Below are 17,609 nucleotides of genomic sequence, written 5' to 3' on the forward strand. Positions count from 1 at the left end.
TTTTTTTTTTTTTTTTTTTTAAATTTTCTACGAAGATTTTTTAGGGTCAGACTTTTGTTCTAATCTCTAATAATCTGAACTATTAGGGTCGAACATCAAAGTCACCCTATTGAGCTTTCTGCGTATTTTTTTTTTTTTTTTTTAATTTTTTTTTTCATCTTTTAGCGTCCACTTATTGGTTAATTATTAGTCGACCCTAAAAGTTTTTTTTTCGCCGCTTAAATTTTTCCCGTCCCTCGGATAATTCCCGCGCGTATATTAGGGTCGACTTATTAGCGTCCACTGTAAAGTGGACGCTAATAGTCCAATTTTCGACCCATTATTAGCGTCCACTTGTAGGTGGACGCTAATACGGAACTATGAAAGTCGCCCCTAATAGTTGAGTATTAGGGGCGACTTTTTAGTCGCCCCTAATAAGTCGCCCCTAATGCGTAACTTTCTTGTAGTGTATTTGGTCTACAATTTTCTAAAGGTTTTTATTTATTTTATTTATTTATTATTTATTATTTATTTTTATTATGAGATTACAAACAGGGAACGGGGGGAAGGTTTGTGCAACAATAAGTTCCGATACGATACAACCTACTCTGTGCATATAAACGAAACATAATGTGTGTGATAAATAGGTGTTAAAAGTTGCATTATTTTATAAAGAAAGAAATATTGTTCAAGATGAATAAGATCATGCATGTACCTCTGGACGACTTTCTTCACAATGTCCAAAAGCCTATCAGTGAAATAAACGCCATGAGAGGTTCTCCTCTTCTTGATTATTGTTCGTGCTTCCAACACATACTCAAGTGGGTTTGAGGATTTAGGATCATTAAACTTTGGTTTTGGTACATGCAAGAAGGCAATTCAGTTCCCCCATGGTGCCTCTGAGTCTCCCACCATCTCCTTGATTGATTTATAGTTCCTAACTTTCCTAGTGTTGAGCAACACCAATGCTGTAGAATCTGAATTGCTTGATTTATGGCTTATCTCTTGCATGCATAACCGGGTTCAATAGACGATCTTCCCAACAATTATATCATTCACCGTCTGCACTTTGGAAAATAAAATTCAAATGAAACAATCTATTAACAAAAGTATATACTCTAAGCATTAATTTCGCTGAAGCTAGCCAAAGTTAATTAGGAACTGTTGTTATATATGTCTATGGCATGTTAGCCGGTAGGCAACTATTAGATGCACAAATTATAAATTCTACCGTGGAATGGAGAAGATTCTTATACTGAAACTACAACCTTTCCCAACTTCACCAAGCCCAGGATTTTCTTTGTGACTTTAGTATGGTTTCCTAATTTTGATTGAATTAATTAATGTAACTAAGCATGCCCAGAAACATTTATTTCGAGTAGGGTTAATGGGGCCGAAACATTTATTTCACAGCCCGTATAATAGAGAATCACTGCCCATCTGTAGCTATCTGTCGTGGATGGTCAAACATGATGACCTGTCTTTTAAACATTTAAAATATGTTACAAATAACTTGGTGACCAATAATTGTAAGTGAACTTGGAGACCAAGAACTTAGGACGGAGGTTATATTCAAGTTTCCATGAAAATGGTGTTGAATGGTTTAATTTTTGAAATCAGATTGGGAAACAAAACATTGCCTTCGAAAAGTGTTAGAAATATTTCTTGTTCGAGTGAGAGTGAAGACACTTTTAACATCGGACCAAAATTTGAAGGATGTTTGATATTCCGTGCAAAAGGTCAAAAAGGTCAAACAAATTGTAACGTTCGAAACTTCAAACTGTTAATTTTGATACTCATGCCAACACAAACCACGTCTGAAGTGGAGCTTAAAAGGCTAAAAATGCTGTTTCTAGCTAAGAAGGTTTTAGCGCACCAATTTTATTTTATTTATTTATTTATTTTTTTTAAAAAAATGGAAAAGTTTAAATTAGATAAATCCAACAAAAAAATATGACTTCACATGAAATCTTAGGTAAAAACAACTAATAAGATAAGCAAATGGTTCTAATTATCAAAGCCTTCAAGGAATGTATATGTTAGAAGTTACTAAAAAGTATATAATTAATCATGAGATTTGCTTTTTTTTGCTTACTAATCCAATCAGGATACAAATTTCTTCCAAACTGGTTTGGAAGAAATCTCCTTCAACCTACTCTTATGAGATGCCCGTCACGACGGGACATGTTGAGTCGAATGTAGGTAATTTAAAAAAGTGAATAGTTAAAATTCAAAAAAAAAAAAAAAAAAATTGTATTCTTCAACTATATTTTAATTAAATATTTGCTTAGCGGAATATGAATGCACTAAATAGTAAATGAGAGCTGCTTATATAGGGTTGTGACACAAACCTACCATTTTGTGCAGTTTAATGAGAGTGATTGACACATCTGCTTAGTACAACTTAAGAAAAGAAAACAAACACACCATTTCACATCCATAAATGTGAGATAAGATTTTTTAATTTTTAATAGAATTGGATTTAATCTGGTGTGTTTTTTTTTTTTTTCTTAAATTATATGAAATTAAAGTGTTAATCTCTCATTGAATGGCACGAAAAGATGAGTTTGTACGACTACCCTATAAAGTTATTCTCATAGTTAAAGATCATATCAAAATATCAAATAGTGTCTCACCATGAATAGAAAGGAAAAAAAAAAAAAATAGAGAAAAAAAGGTATTGTCTTGCAAAGTATGAATTTGGGGTTTCTCCAATTCATTTATTATGTGTCAAGCACCCTTTAAATGATTTCATATTCATTGACCGAATTGCACGTTGCTCAATCTCTTAATGAAAAAATAAGTTCAAGGGACATTAAAATATAAATTAAATAACTAAATCATTTTTTTTATATATAAATTTAAGTTTTTAGAAAAAAATGATGATTTATTATGGTCTTAAAGAGTCAGAGGTTCTGAGTTCAAACCCTTGAGTCTGTCATTCACCTTCTATTTTGATTAAATATTATACGTATCGGACATCACCTATTGAAAGTGAATTTAAGCTTACTTGTGAGGGAAAGTATTAGAATATAAATCAAATAATTAAATTCATATTTTTCTATAAGTTTAAGCTTTTAAAAATAAAATTGATGATTGAAAACGAAAGATGTCATCTGATTAGACAATCTGAGACGTGTTCAAACAGACACACTCCATTGCGACTCTATTTCAATTGGCCACCCAATCACCTGAAATTCAAACCATGTTACACCGCCATCTTTTTTTACAAATTCAACAAATTAACCTTCAGATTTATGAACTCGTGTAGATCTCACACAAATTTTACGGCAGATTCATCATTCACTATAGACATGGTAAAAAAAATAGTTGAAAAGAAAAAATCTATCATCATATATCATATATATTTATATATAATTAATAGTCGAATCACTCTCAGAAGTACCTTAATCTGCGACATGTGGCGTGACCCCTTCTTTTTTTAATGTAAAACCGGTTTTTTAAGGTATAATTTGTAAACCAATATTTAAAGAGTAAACCGGTTTTTACTTTAAAAATTGGTCATTAAATTAGCGTAATTAATGGCATTTAATTATATTTCAAGAGTTTTCCATATATAAATTATTTCATAAGTTAAGTATTATCAATGTTCAAATCAAATAAGAAAACAAATAATACAAATCAAATCATATCATATATCATATATAATAGCCGAAACCTTCTTTTGGAGTGCCTTCAAATCGCTACAAGTGGCTTGAACCCATGTCGCGAATTGATATTTTTGATATTTGATATTCTTTCATATTTTTGTTCTCTGTCCATCTCTCATTTTTTCCTCTCTCAGCGTCTCTCTCTCTTTTTCTTTTTTTTTTTTCCTTTTTTTATCTCCAAGTCAGTCACTCTCATTCCACATCTCTCTATATTGAATAGGTTCATATGTTTCTATCTCTCCTTTTTTTTTCCTCTCTCCATGTCTCTCTCTTTCTCTTTTTCTCTCCAAGTCTTTCACTCTCATTCCACGCCTCTTTCTCTCCACTCGATCTTGGAACATTAACATCTCTCCTCTTTTTCTTGCCACCTTTATCTTTCTCTTTCTCCACTCTCCAACATTAACAAAACAAAACATATTAGCCTAAAAAATCAACTTGGAGGTAATTATTCTTCTTAACCTTTTTTTTTTTTTTTTTCCTTAGACCAACAATATTTTAACATATTCTAATTTATATAAATTAAAGGTCTTATGTTTTAATTCATTTGAATGTTTATGGATTTTTTTTTTTTTTGGTGCAATTTACTCAGATTTTCAAACATATTTTTAAGCGTCTTTTTTCTTTTCTTTGCTTTTGAAAGCAATATAAGACAAATCGATATGAAATTAAGGGCCCAATACAGTAGACAATATATCAACCTTTTTTTTTTTTTTTTTTTTTTGGCTTTTGGAAGTATTTTTCATATAAAAATGCTTTCGCAACACCAAACAAATAATTAAGTACCAAATTTAATGTAAAATAATTTATTTAATTACATTAAATATAATAAAAATTCTGCGCATCACGCAGATTATAAGATAATTCTCATAAATTATAGAGAACTCGGGTCTCACTAGCTGTCGACACAGTATATTGTTAATACCATAAGGAATAGAGTTTTACTTCAATTATTTGATGTGATTTGCCAAGCACGCTGCTTATGATTTGATGGGTATTCCGACAAAAAAGTTCAACAGCTAATAACAACCCCCAACTTGGATGCCTAGAGTAGGTTAAAACAATTTTACATTTTCATACATTTCAAAAAAGTTAAGACAATATTTCTACCACGCATGACAATATCCCACCTTAGATTATCAAAATGCTACATTTTCACAACATTGAACGCTGACCAATATAAATTTGTAAGGTCTCCTTAAATTTTGATATTAAAAAATAATAATTGTAACACCTTGGTCCCATATTGGGCAGATGAGAAGAAACTCACATATAGTGGGTGGTTTATAAAGATAGTCATGAGTGTTAAGTTCCACATTGTCTAGTTACTAGGTGAAACTGGGTTTTATAACGAATTCTAGAGAAGCTCCAAATTGACTTGTCATTTTGGGGTAATAGCGTAGATGTGGCTATCGCTTTTTCCTAGGTCGTTACAAATGATATCAGAGCCACCTAGTAAAGCCACACCATGTGGTATTAGAGCATTGCATGACGTGGCCCTGACGAGGACGTCAGAAATTTAAGAGAGGGAGTTTGTAACACCTCGGTCCCACATTGGAAAGATGAGAAGAAGCCCACATAGAGTGGGTGGTTTATAAAGATAGTTATGGGTGCTAAGTCTCATGCATAGTTACTAGGTAAAACTGGGCTTTATAATGAATTCTAAGGAAGCTCCAAATTGACTAGTCATTTTGTAATAATAACGTAGATATGACTAGCGCTTTTTCCTCGGTCATTACAATGATAGATACTATATTTTTATTCGACAATATTGACTGTCAACCAACGATGGCTTAATCATTGTTAAATAAAACAATAAGATCGAAACCACAGCAACTGCCAGAATACAAAGGCAAAAGCTAACCCCACCTACAAACTGCAAATAGAAGGAAAAGCCCATCCAACAAGCAACTGCTAGAATACAAAGACAGAAGCCAAAACAAACACAAACTTTTCAACAAAAACTAATCAGCATTAACTCAAGTTGTCTCATTCCCAAGGTTAGGTAAGTTTATATTTCAACATGAAGTGACATTGGGCCTCCAATTTCTACTTTGGCATATGCAATTAATGGTGGGCAAGGAACCAAGGAACACCATATCTCCTGACCGATTGAGATGCCCAACATTTTATTCATATAGGACTTGTACATTTCGATAAGTACTTAGACCGTCTAAAATTTATTTGTAAAGATGAGTGTTATTATATACATTCTTTCTCAATAATTTAGGCAATAAATTGTTGAAGATCATAATTCCTGATGGTAAGTGTCTCATTTGAAGGCTACCCGTGTAGATGCATATGTCACCATAGAGTGACTTTTCCAAGGTGTCAAATTTCTAATGCGTGAGGCATTTGCTATTACTAGCAGACAAGAACCAGTAGCCTATTTGTCTGTTAAAGTACTATTAATTAAATGATTAAATTTACTCTTTCATATCAGTTTAAAATTTTGAAATAAACTATGATTTAACACTGCTTTACATGAAACATATATATATATAGACGGGGTACTTCAACCATGAATTTTGAATTTTTTTGTAAGTGTTTAATTAAATATCCTAGAATAGTAATAGACTAATAGTTTAATAAGGAGATCATTTATCTTCAATTGTTATTCATTAGTTAACTGTTTTGTTTTGTATTTTTATCTTTTAATTGTACTATTATTTTTATGGCGTTCAATTGATAAACATGGTAAACAAAAATTAATTTCAAATCTTGTATTTGTAAAATGATTAAGTTACCTCAAAATCTTAAAAGTAGAAATTCCAGTAAAAGTTAAAACCTAACCAATCTATTATGTTAGGTGTTGAAAAATTATTCACCTAACACTTTGGCTGGAGATTGGCGGTTGGAGGTTGATAGGCCGATTCTTGGCCTTTATATGCTTCTGTATGGTGGCGGATTCATGCATCCAACTACAGTGCCTTTCTTGCAAAACAAATAGCTAATAAGATAACAAAAAAAAAAAAAAAAAAAGGGGGATGACCTTTCCTCACATTTTTTTTTCACTATAATTTGTAACTTATGATCCATTTGTTCTAAAACAAAATATTTTTCGTCAAAATATATTTTCAACCAAATTTTTTTTAAAAAAATTTTCGCCGCCCAACTACTACTAAAAATGAGCAACATCAAAAAATAGTCAGCGATATATAATGTTAACACTCCCCCACCCCCCCCCTATGATTTCTTCTTCACTGTATCGAGCATATATATAATGTTAACCTAAAAATCTACCATTGACCAATTTGGTAGGGTTACTGGCAATTACCCCAATATAACTAACTAGTAGCTGATTAGGGAATCACCACTCTAAGCATGATTAGAGTGAATACATAGGAAGGTAAAATAAATCTAAGAAATCTAATAACCATAAATGAAGCATACGTTATCCTCGAAATATAGATATGGAGAACCTAATAGAAATACAAGTAATCTGATCAAACCTGATAACAACATGAAGATCTCTGTCTTAAATAAATCCGTAGTGGCAATCTCTCCACTTTCCTCTTCCTAGAAAAAGGTTTCCTACAAGATGTAATAATTACATAAATCTAAAGGCTTAGACTACTCTAGCAACAAATGCCCCATATGCCATTCCCTTCTTCATGTTTAGGAAAAATTTCAAAAAACCCACAAAAGCCTACTCACTTCAAATTCCTTACATTTAACCAACCTTCAAGGGTTGTTACAGTGTTTCCCAATGCATAGGGAACAAAAAGTGGTTTCCTATACTTACATTATTTTAATATAAACCTTTCTCTATCCTCTCTCATCTTTTATCTTTTTGTCTTTAATTGGGGATTGTGTTGGGATTTTGTAAAAAAAATGAGAGGAGGTGGGGAACTTGTATTTTGTAAAGAAATAATATTTTAATGGTATAGGGAAATGTAAGAGAAGATATTGTGAAATATATTTTCATTGTAAAGTAAAAGGTAGTTTTGTGCCCTAAACTTAGGAAAAATCAAAGGAAAGCTACTGCTAGTGTTCTTAGTAAGTAAACTTCACAATTGGGTACGACATGAGCCAATTATTAATGAGCAGAAATAAACGTGCAGTTTGACAAATGTTAGAAAGAGGTGTTGTCTCCGTTAATACACCATAAAAATATCATTTTGTTGAAATAAGAAGTGTACTTCCAGTGGCAATCGCCTAAGACTTTAATGAAGAAAACTAATACTTTATTAGGTCATACCTATCACGTATAGTCTACCCGAGATAATACTCATTCTCAGCAGGGTTTGTAATATCTTGATAAATCACTATTTCTTTTAAAATGTTAAAGGTTTCTTAACCGGTTAATAATTCCTTAAAATGAACCTTCAAACACGTGGCCTAAACCTTATTTGATTAACACAAGCCCTCAAAGCCTTTTAGCAAGAAAAAATCCAAAGTACCCTTATTGGGTGAACGCTCGCCCAAGGGACCACACGAGTGCACGCATAAACAGTGCAAAACCCCATTGTGCATTACCCAATCATACCTCAGAGCATTTTTTACCTTTTGTGAACAGTACACGAGCAGTCGCTGCTATAGTACGCGAGCACTCGATAACCAATTTTCAGACTCTTGGACAGTACCCAAATTGCACGCTTGAAAAGTATTTTTAACCTGTTTTGAACAGTACACGAGCGCTCGACACCATAGTACACAAATGCTCGCACCTTTTCAAGATTTTCCATGCAGCGCCCTTATCTTTTTCCCCTATATAAACCCACCCCCCCATATGACCCTTAAACCTCATTTTAGCCTCTGTTGCCCTAGAGAAACCCTGCTTGGTTGGTTTTTGAGAGTTTGTGAGGTTTGTGAGTGTTCTTGGAGAAGGAGGAGTTGTGGAATTTTAGCTATCTTCAAAGGTAACTTCTTAATCGCTTATTCTTGATTTTCTATTGTTGATTACTCTTCTAGTGTTACAAGTTTTAAAGATGCCATGACAAGTTCTTTGTACCCATTTCTTGTAAAAGCAAAAAATGATTTCGAAAGATTTTCAACCCACCCTTGTTCTTTTTAAAAGTTGCATGATAAAATGTTTTGCCCTTAGTGTACCTATTTCTTAACAAAACCAAGAATGCTTTCAGAATGCTTTTAAACACCATTTTGATTATTTGTGTTTTGGTATATGTGTTTATTTTAAGCATAGGAAAGAAGATGCCAACCCACAGCCTTAGATAGAAGCTTAAAATCATTTTTGGGGATTTTTGGCCAAACCCTAGCCCCTGGCCGAACGCTCGCCCTAGGGAACAAGCGCTCGACTAGAGAATGGGTTACATGCCCCTAAGTTCCATAAATGTGTACAAAGGTTTTAGCCATCCATTTTCGTTAGATGGGACCTTGTAGAGTTCTCTAGTACTGCATATAATGATGAGTCATGTTTTGTTATAGCAATGATTCGTTATGTCGGAGGACTCAAGCGAATGTATGAGGTAAGTAAACATTTACTAACGCTTTCCTTAAAAACGTAGGATATGTCAGCCGACTGACCACGCATAGGATATGTCAGCTGAGTGACACAATAGGTTCTCTTTAACAAAATGGGCCGTTAAAACCCTAAGCTCGCATATTCGGGCAAGACGAAGCATAACATAAATGCTAAATGTTTGGGCAAGAGGTTACCTTAGAAGATGGCAAAACACACCAAGATCCCTTCCAAATCACTCTTCACTCTAGGATTAGGGTTTTTCTGGTGTTGGGAGAGACTGAGGGATGAAGATGAGTTTATATAGGGGCTTGGGGCGTGCCTTCTTCTAAAAAGTGGATAATGAGTAAAAATTACTTTTCAGAGTGTCGGCGAACGTTCGGGTACTATTTACATTGGATCAAATGGTTGAGGCATACGCTTGGGTATCACCCAATGGCCCAAAGTCTGGTCAACGAATGCTTAGGGTGGTCCCCCTAGCAAACGCTGGCACTAAGGTTAAGGGCGAACGCTCGGATGCTCCCCTAGCGAACGTTCAGGCAGAGAGTTAGGTTTTGGTATTGTTTTAGGAAAATCTCAAGGGATTTGGGGCCACTTACAAGGGGCTTAGGTTATTGAGCTATAAAACCTTTGAAGAATATTTTTATGAAAGTGCTTTGAGAAAATAATTAACCTTTGAAAATTGGTGGTTTTTTGGGGCATTACATCTAACGACGATGGTCTAGCAAACTTTGATAGTGGTCTAACAAATAACAATGATCCGGCGATTGTTCGGCATAGTTTACGTGTATTTAAACAGCAATAATATTTGCACTCACTCAGGAATTAGAAGAATAGCTTATACTAAGCCTAAAGTTGTCTCATTCCAAGAGTTCATAAATCTATATTTGAGCATGAAGTGACTCTGGGCCTCAAATTTCTACTTTTGAAGGTGCTATTAGTGGTGGGGAAGTACACGAAGTGGCCCAATCTCCTTGGAAGAGTTCCCCGTTATCCAAAAAAAAAAAAAAAACTAGTAGAACGACAACAATATTTTTGTAAGTAGTTGCTAGTCACTCTTCCCAATTCGTAAGATTATCGGAAGTGTTCATAATACATGCCAAATAACAATTCAAGAGACAAACACTTAGTTTGTCATGAAAATTATTAAAACCGAACTAAGATGTGCATATATATATATATAAATATATATAAAGGGTGGCCTTCAAATTAAAACTTTTTGTGTGTAGGAACCTCATCTGCGGCTTTGAGCATCATCTGAAAGGCGTTTTCCACGCATGACTTGAACTTTAGGGGATCTAAGAGTCCTTTTTCAATCCCAGCAGTAACTCTCAGATCTCCCATGTAACTTACTATTGTTATAGTAAGATTCTGCAAAACCATAATTGAAAAAGAAAAAGAAAAACAAAAACAAAAACAAAAACTTGTTACAATGGGCCATAAATTATTATGAATCTAATTAAAAGCAATGAGTCCTAAAAGTAGTCATAAAAAATGGCAAAAAAAAAAAAATCTAGAATTTGAAAATTTTGCACATAAATAAAAAAAATCTAACACCAAATAATACCAAAAAAAAAAAAAAAAATTAACACCAAAGATTTAATTAAGTGTAATACTAATAGTAAAGCTAGCCCTTCAATAAATGTTACGATTGACAAAATAGACCAATTGTCATAAGAGTTTGAGTCTGTAACACTACAGTGCAAAGTCCAATGTCATAAGAGTCTAGATGTCAATAAGGTGTTTACACCAACTAGGAGGTATCTCCAAAGAATTTTAGGAGTTTATCTCCAATTCTATGTCATTGTAAGATTTCCATATAAATGAGGGAATGATTAATAAACTAAAGCAATATTAATCTCAAAGCTAGTGTTTGTAAAATGTTTTGTTTCTCTCAAAATCTAAAAGGCTTAAATTCCTTTAGAATTTAAGATTTAGGTTCTCTTAGAATCTAACAATTTATCTCATTACATGTTTAGCTTAGGCACCGTTAAAAAAATTACAGAAGAGTAGTATTTTCGACCAATGGATTAGATTTAATTTTATCCTCTCTTTTACATGAAAAACTTAAATTCAAACTAAACCGTCTAAAAATTATAGGACATATGTTAAACTAAAGCCATATTAATGACTCATGAGAAAAGTACAAATTAAATCAAATACCCTCTATATTGGATAATAATTCAAATAAGTGACTTCTAGATAAAAATTTGCCACAAATTATTCATCCCTATCTTTTTTTTTTTTTTTTTTTTTCACATATCCCCACAAGAGGGGGATGGAGAATTCGAACTAGTAACCACTACTTCATAAGATGTAGTATCCAGCCGATCGAACTATCACTTGGGGACTATTCATCCCTATCTATGAGAAGGTGGTCACACACTAATTAATGTTGATTTATATATATATATATATATATCAGAAGTAACAAATTATCACAAAATAAATGGACTAATTGCGTTGTTTGAGTATTATATATTACTTGAGCTAAACCCGGTGTCATAAAATAAAAGCCTTTAAGCGGATGATTAGCCATAGTCACTTGTTCCATTGGCCCAATCATGTTTGAGATTGTCATACTGGAGTTCCTCAATGTCCCATGGACATATCTAGCAGCTGCCTGCAATACCCAACATGCCCAAATTATGAGAAATTTATGATATGGCAATTCAAATATAAAAATCATTCCAATTTTCACCTCTTCTATTTATTTAGGAGACAAAAATTTGATTATGTACTATTATGTTGCTTACCAATGTTTTTGAAGAACCTATTTTTGAAATTTCACATAGGTTTAGCATGTCACAACTTGCCTAAAATTAATAAACCCAGCCATTTGGTCTACGTACAATTTTTGAAAGGTTTTGTTTTTTGTTTTGTTTTGTTTTGTTTTTTTTTTTTCTGAGATTACAAACAGGGAACGGGGGAAGGGTTGCTTAACAATAAGCTCTGATACAACCTACTCTGTGCATATAAACGAAAACATGTTGTGTGTGATAAATGGGTGTTAAAAGTTGCATTAATTTATAAAGAAAGAAATATTGTTCAAGATTAAAAAGATCACGCATGTACCTCTGGGCCTTTAAGTTTCTTCACAATGTCCAAAAGCCTATCAGTGAGATAAACCCCTAATGAGGTTCTCCTCTTCTTGATTATCGTTTGTGCTTCCAACACATACTCAAGTGGGTTTGAGGATTTAGAATCATTAAGCTTTGGTATTGGTACATGCAAGAAGGCAATTCGGTTCCCCCATGGTGCCTCTGAGTCTCCCACCATCTCCTTGATTGATTTATAGTTCCTAACTTTCCTAGTGTTGAGCAACACCAATGCTGTAGAATCTGAATTGCTTGATTTATGGCTTATCTCTTGCATGCATAACCGGGTTCCATAGAAGATTATCCCAACAATTATATCATTCACCGTCTGCACTTCGGAAAATAAAATTCAAATGAAACAATCTATTAACAAAAGTATATACTCTAAGCATCGATTTCGCTGAAACTAGCCAAAGTTAATTAGGAACTATTGTTATGTCCATTGCACGTTAACCAGCAGGCAAATGTTAGATGCAAAAACTATAAATTCTGAACATGAAATGGAGATAATTCTATTCTTGAAACTATGACCTTTCCCGGCTTGCCCAAGCCCATGATTTTCTTTTGTGACTTTAATATGGTTTCCTAATTTTGATTGAATTAATTAATGTAACTATGCATGTCCAGAAACATTTATTTCGAGTACGGTTAATGGTGCCCAAACATTTAATAGAGAATCAATGCCCATCTGTAGTTATTTGTCGTGGATGGTCAAACATGATGGCCTGTGTCATATTTTAGACATTTAAAATATGTTGCAAATAACTTGGAGACCAATAATTGTAAGTGAACTTGGAGACCAAGAACTTAGGACGGATGTTTCATATTTCATGCAAATGATCTAAAAGGTCAAACAAATTGTAACGTTCGAAACTTCAAACCAAGTCTGAAGTGGAGCTTGAAAAACCTAAAAATGCAGTTTCTAGCTAAGAAGGTTTTAGCGCACAAATTTTAATTTATTTTGTTAAAAAAAATTAAATTGGACAAGTTTAAATTAGATCAATCCACCAAAAAAAATTTGACTTCACATGAAATCTTACGTAAAAACAACTAATAAGATATGCAAATGGTTCTAATTATCAAAGCCTTCAAGAAATGTATCAGTTAGAAGTTACTAAAAAGTACATAACTAATCATGAGATTAGCTTTCTTTTGCTTTATAATCATGAATCATTACTTCACTTAAAAGCTTAAGCTGATATGAAAGAGTTGACGTTATTATTTAAATTAATATTTTAACACTCTTGTTATGTGTGAGCTTAAATTCGATCGCCTAATACGTGAAATATTTAATTGAAGCGGGAGTGTATGACAAAAACAATATTTGGAAACTATATCTGATAAAAGTAAATATGAAAATCCTGAAATTCAAATCATAAATTAACAAATATAGTTTGATATTCTCACCACTCCAAGCTTGGTCTTAATGTGTTTCATACGATCAAGAGAGAACGTCATGCTTGATAACGTGAGTGGCAAAAATCCGGCTCCTTCATCCCCAGACCTTATCGGCGTTATATCATCTTCAACCAAAGTGCTCTTCAACAAGCTCCATCCAAAATCTGATGCAGTGTTGAAGACCAAGGAAAAGAGTTGAGGCACTCTCGCCCAAGCACTTTTGTTGCCACTTTGTGCTTCTGTGCTCCGGCGTGAAGGCAATGTGAGCGGAAGTGAAGGATTGTCAGCCCTTTGCACACAAGAAAGAAGTGCACTCATGACTGAGTAGCCATCGCCAAGCGCGTGGTGGACCTTGATTATGAGAGTGGCAGCTGCATTGCTTGTTGGGTGGTTAAATATATGAACTTCCCACATCGGTTTATTTTGTGGGAACTTCTCCATTCCAATATTTGATATGCAGTCGTCAAGATGTTCATCGTATGCTGTGGGTGACAAGCCAGTTGGGATAATAGGGACGTTAACATGGTCTTCAAGCTTCACTTCAACCATTTTCCATTTTTTCTCACCCTCTTCATTTGTAACCTGCATACAGAATCCTCACTACTTAGAAAAGTTGTCATAACTAAAATATTGGGAAAACTTCACTGACCCTCTGAACTTTCACCCGATTTTACAAACCCCCTCTAAACTTTCAAAACTCTAATTTTGGACCTCTGAAGTTTCAATTACTCTCAATTAGAACCCTTCCATTAATTTTAGCCGTTAAAAATACAAAAAAAGACCAAAATATCCTTGATTTTAAAATAAAAAAACGTTTTGGAAGTTAGAATTTTATACAAAAGTCAGGAGTATAAACGTCATATAACTTTTAAAATCTGACGGAGGGTCCACATTGAGAGTAATTGAAAGTTGAGGGGTCCAAAATGAGAGATTTTGAAGTTCAGGGGAGGTTTGTAAAATCGAGTGAAAGTTTAGGGGGCCAAAGTGAAGTTTCCCCTAAAATATTTTTTTTTAAAAAAATAAGACATAAATTCCTTAAACATAGTCTCTAAACTATATAAATTTTCTACAAAATAGATTGTATGGGACACAACCTCTGAATATTTCTATCATTTTTTAATAACTTGTGCTTCTCACATGCTAAAGCAACAAATGACACTTTTAAAGACCAGGTTTGAGGAATTCATACAACTCAATTTGTAAAAAATTTTACATGGTAAAAAATAATGATTGAGATAAAGATAGTAATAAGAGAGTGAGGGCACCATGATTGAGGAGAGGCGTGGATGGATGGGGAGGAAAACATTCTCGAGCCATGACATGGCATGGACGAGGTTGAGGGGTATCTCATATTCAAAAACTCCAATAATAGATACACATAGTTCAGAGCTGTTGAAGTAGTGTCCATAGGGACTCACTGGCTCTAACCCTTCCCTGAAGTTCTCCATAACGGTTTGTGTTTTCAAGGCTTCAATTACAAAACTAGGTAAAATTCTAAGTTGTGGGAGTCCAAGTGAAGAGACCCTCACCTATTTAAAGCCAAAGAATTAATTTCCACCCACCACATTAAATGCAGATTGAATGTAATATAGCAGCCAATGTGATAAACGTTGTGAATACAAGTCATGAGCCTGAATACCATATATCAAGTAGGGTTTCACTTCAATTATTTGATTTAATGTGTCAAGCACGTTGTACGTTTTTTATTTTGATGGTTTACAAGCGAACGGGATGAACACTGTTAAGTATTTTAGAGTCCATTTAGCAAACTCTTTTGCCTTAGATATTAATGTAGCTTACGTGGATTAATATGATATAAAGTTTTGAATTTTTTGTATTGAAAAGTGAAAAAATTTTGTTTTGTAATGAATTTTTTTTTTTAATAATAATAAAAAATGAATGATGTAATATAAAAGATGAAAAAAGAAAAATATTTCGATGTTAAGGTTTTTTTTTAAAAAAAATAAATAAAAAAAAAATTGTGATTTGCCACATTTTTTATGATTTGACGGTTTGCAAGCCAATGGGATGAATGTCTCACCTTAGTGGCCGAGCCACTTGAGGCTTTTGGGGTGCCACGGCACCCCCAAAGTTTTTTTTTTTTTTTTTTTTTTTTTAAAAAAAAAAAGTTTGCTATTTTCCTACCCAAGTTCCACACGACAACCCCAAAAAAAAGAAAGAAAAAAAATTATCTCCTACTTATGCAAGTTACCACTCGACACTCTCAAAATAGTGACACCCCCAATATCAATTGTCTGGCTCCACCATTGTTTCACCTTGAAATTTATGTCTCCCTATCAGCCATTTTACACATTATAATGTTGATGGAATAAATGTGATTTGCCAAGCACGTTGCTTATGATTTGATGGTATACGAAAATGTATTCCCACAAAACCTAATAACAACCCCAACTTGATGCTTGACTAGTTTAAAACAAGGGAAATATAAAAATTAAAAAAAAAAAAAAAAAAAAGAACTCCCATCAATGGATCGTGTATTATCAGGGATATAATAAAAAATTCAAAAGCTAATAACAACCCCCAATTTGGTAATGGGGTGGCCACCCCCGGCCATCTCAGATGTGGCTGGCAGGCTACTCGGAAGTGGCTCACTGTTTTAGTTTTTTATTTTATTAATTTTTTATTTCAGTTTTAAGAGAATAAGAGTATTATAGGAATATAATAAAAATGTGACATTTTTTATACATTTTGGGTAGTTTGATATATCACTTTAGCACACTTTAAACTTCATATGGTTATTTCAAAAACAACGGTTAGTTCATGAGGCTTTTTTATATTTTTCCCTTTAAAATTTTTATTCATTTTCATAAATTAAAAAGAATATATATTTTAGTCCCCTAAATTATTACTACATTTTCATTTACACCCTCAAACTTTAAAAAGTGGCATCGGGACCCCTTGAATTACCACCGTATGTTGAATTAGACTTTTTTACCCAAAAACCCTTGAAGTCATTAAAAAAAAAAATAGTTTAAAAAAAAAAATTAAGGGAGCTAATATGAAAAAGGTCACCCCTTTTGGTATTTTAATTTTTTCCCCCTTTTTGTTTAATTTTTTAATAATTTTAGTTTTTTTTAAATGGTAATTTTTTAATAACTTCTAGGGCATTTTGGAAAAAAAATAAAAAATGTTTAATTTGACACAGTGATAGTTCAAAGGGCCTCAATGTCACTTTTTAAAGTTTGGAAGCATAAACAAAAAATGTGATCATAATTTAGGGGTTTAAAGTATGTTTTTCCCTTAAAAAAAAGTTAAAACAATATTTGTACCACACATGACAATATCCCACCTTAGATTATCAAAATGCTGCATTTTCACAACATTGAACATAAATTTGTAAGGCCTCCTTAAATTTTGATATTAAAAAATAATGGTAGATATATATTATATTTTTATCTGACAATACAGATATGACACTGTCAACTAACAATTGGCTTAATCATTGTTCTATAAAAAATAAAAAGATCTCATTTTCTTTTCTACTTAATACCAAGAAATTCAAAATGGGAGAAATCACACTCTAGAGCTAAATAGAAGAGAATGATTCTTAGCCGAGACTCACATTAGCCAAGGAACGGGACATGAATGAATTCTTAAGCACCATGAGATCATATTTCAGTCAGCAATTGCCTAGATGAGGTACCTTCGTGAGTTCCGTTCAAGATCCATTTTCTCCTATTCAACTCTATAGTGTCATTTCTTCCATTTCCAATGCTCTTGGAATTGCCTAAAAAAATTAAATAAAATTAAATAGTTAGTTAAGAGTAGCACATCAACATTTTTAAATAAAATATAATATCTAACATTACTCTAAAACTAAATTTATTAGGAAAAATATAAATTAATCTCTATGGTTTACCTTATTTACGTACAATTAACTGCATGTGGTATCAAAATTAACTTAAAAGTCCCTCAAGTATGCCAAAAAAAATAATTTACTCCTCAGACTCTGCCTATTAAATTAACAAATTTTGATTGTATGACATGTAAGAACCAATAAAAAATGCAGCTTTTCACGTGAAG

General features: G+C 33.0%; 1 protein-coding gene across 1 annotated transcript; it reads right to left on the reverse strand.

The window, feature by feature from the left end:
* Positions 1–10,278: 10,278 nt before the first annotated feature.
* LOC132181747 (wax ester synthase/diacylglycerol acyltransferase 4-like) lies at positions 10,279–15,032 on the reverse strand. Its single transcript, XM_059594985.1, has 5 exons — positions 14,831–15,032; positions 13,575–14,147; positions 12,145–12,495; positions 11,555–11,692; positions 10,279–10,440 (listed from the first exon to the last, which is right to left on the reverse strand). Exons 1-5 carry the CDS (start codon positions 15,011–15,013, stop codon positions 10,279–10,281), a joined length of 1,407 nt encoding a protein of 468 aa, XP_059450968.1. The 5' UTR covers positions 15,014–15,032.
* Between the last annotated feature and the right edge of the window lie 2,577 nt (positions 15,033–17,609).

Source organism: Corylus avellana, chromosome ca5 (assembly GCF_901000735.1).
Source record: "Corylus avellana chromosome ca5, CavTom2PMs-1.0".
Classification (NCBI taxonomy): Eukaryota; Viridiplantae; Streptophyta; class Magnoliopsida; order Fagales; family Betulaceae; genus Corylus; species Corylus avellana.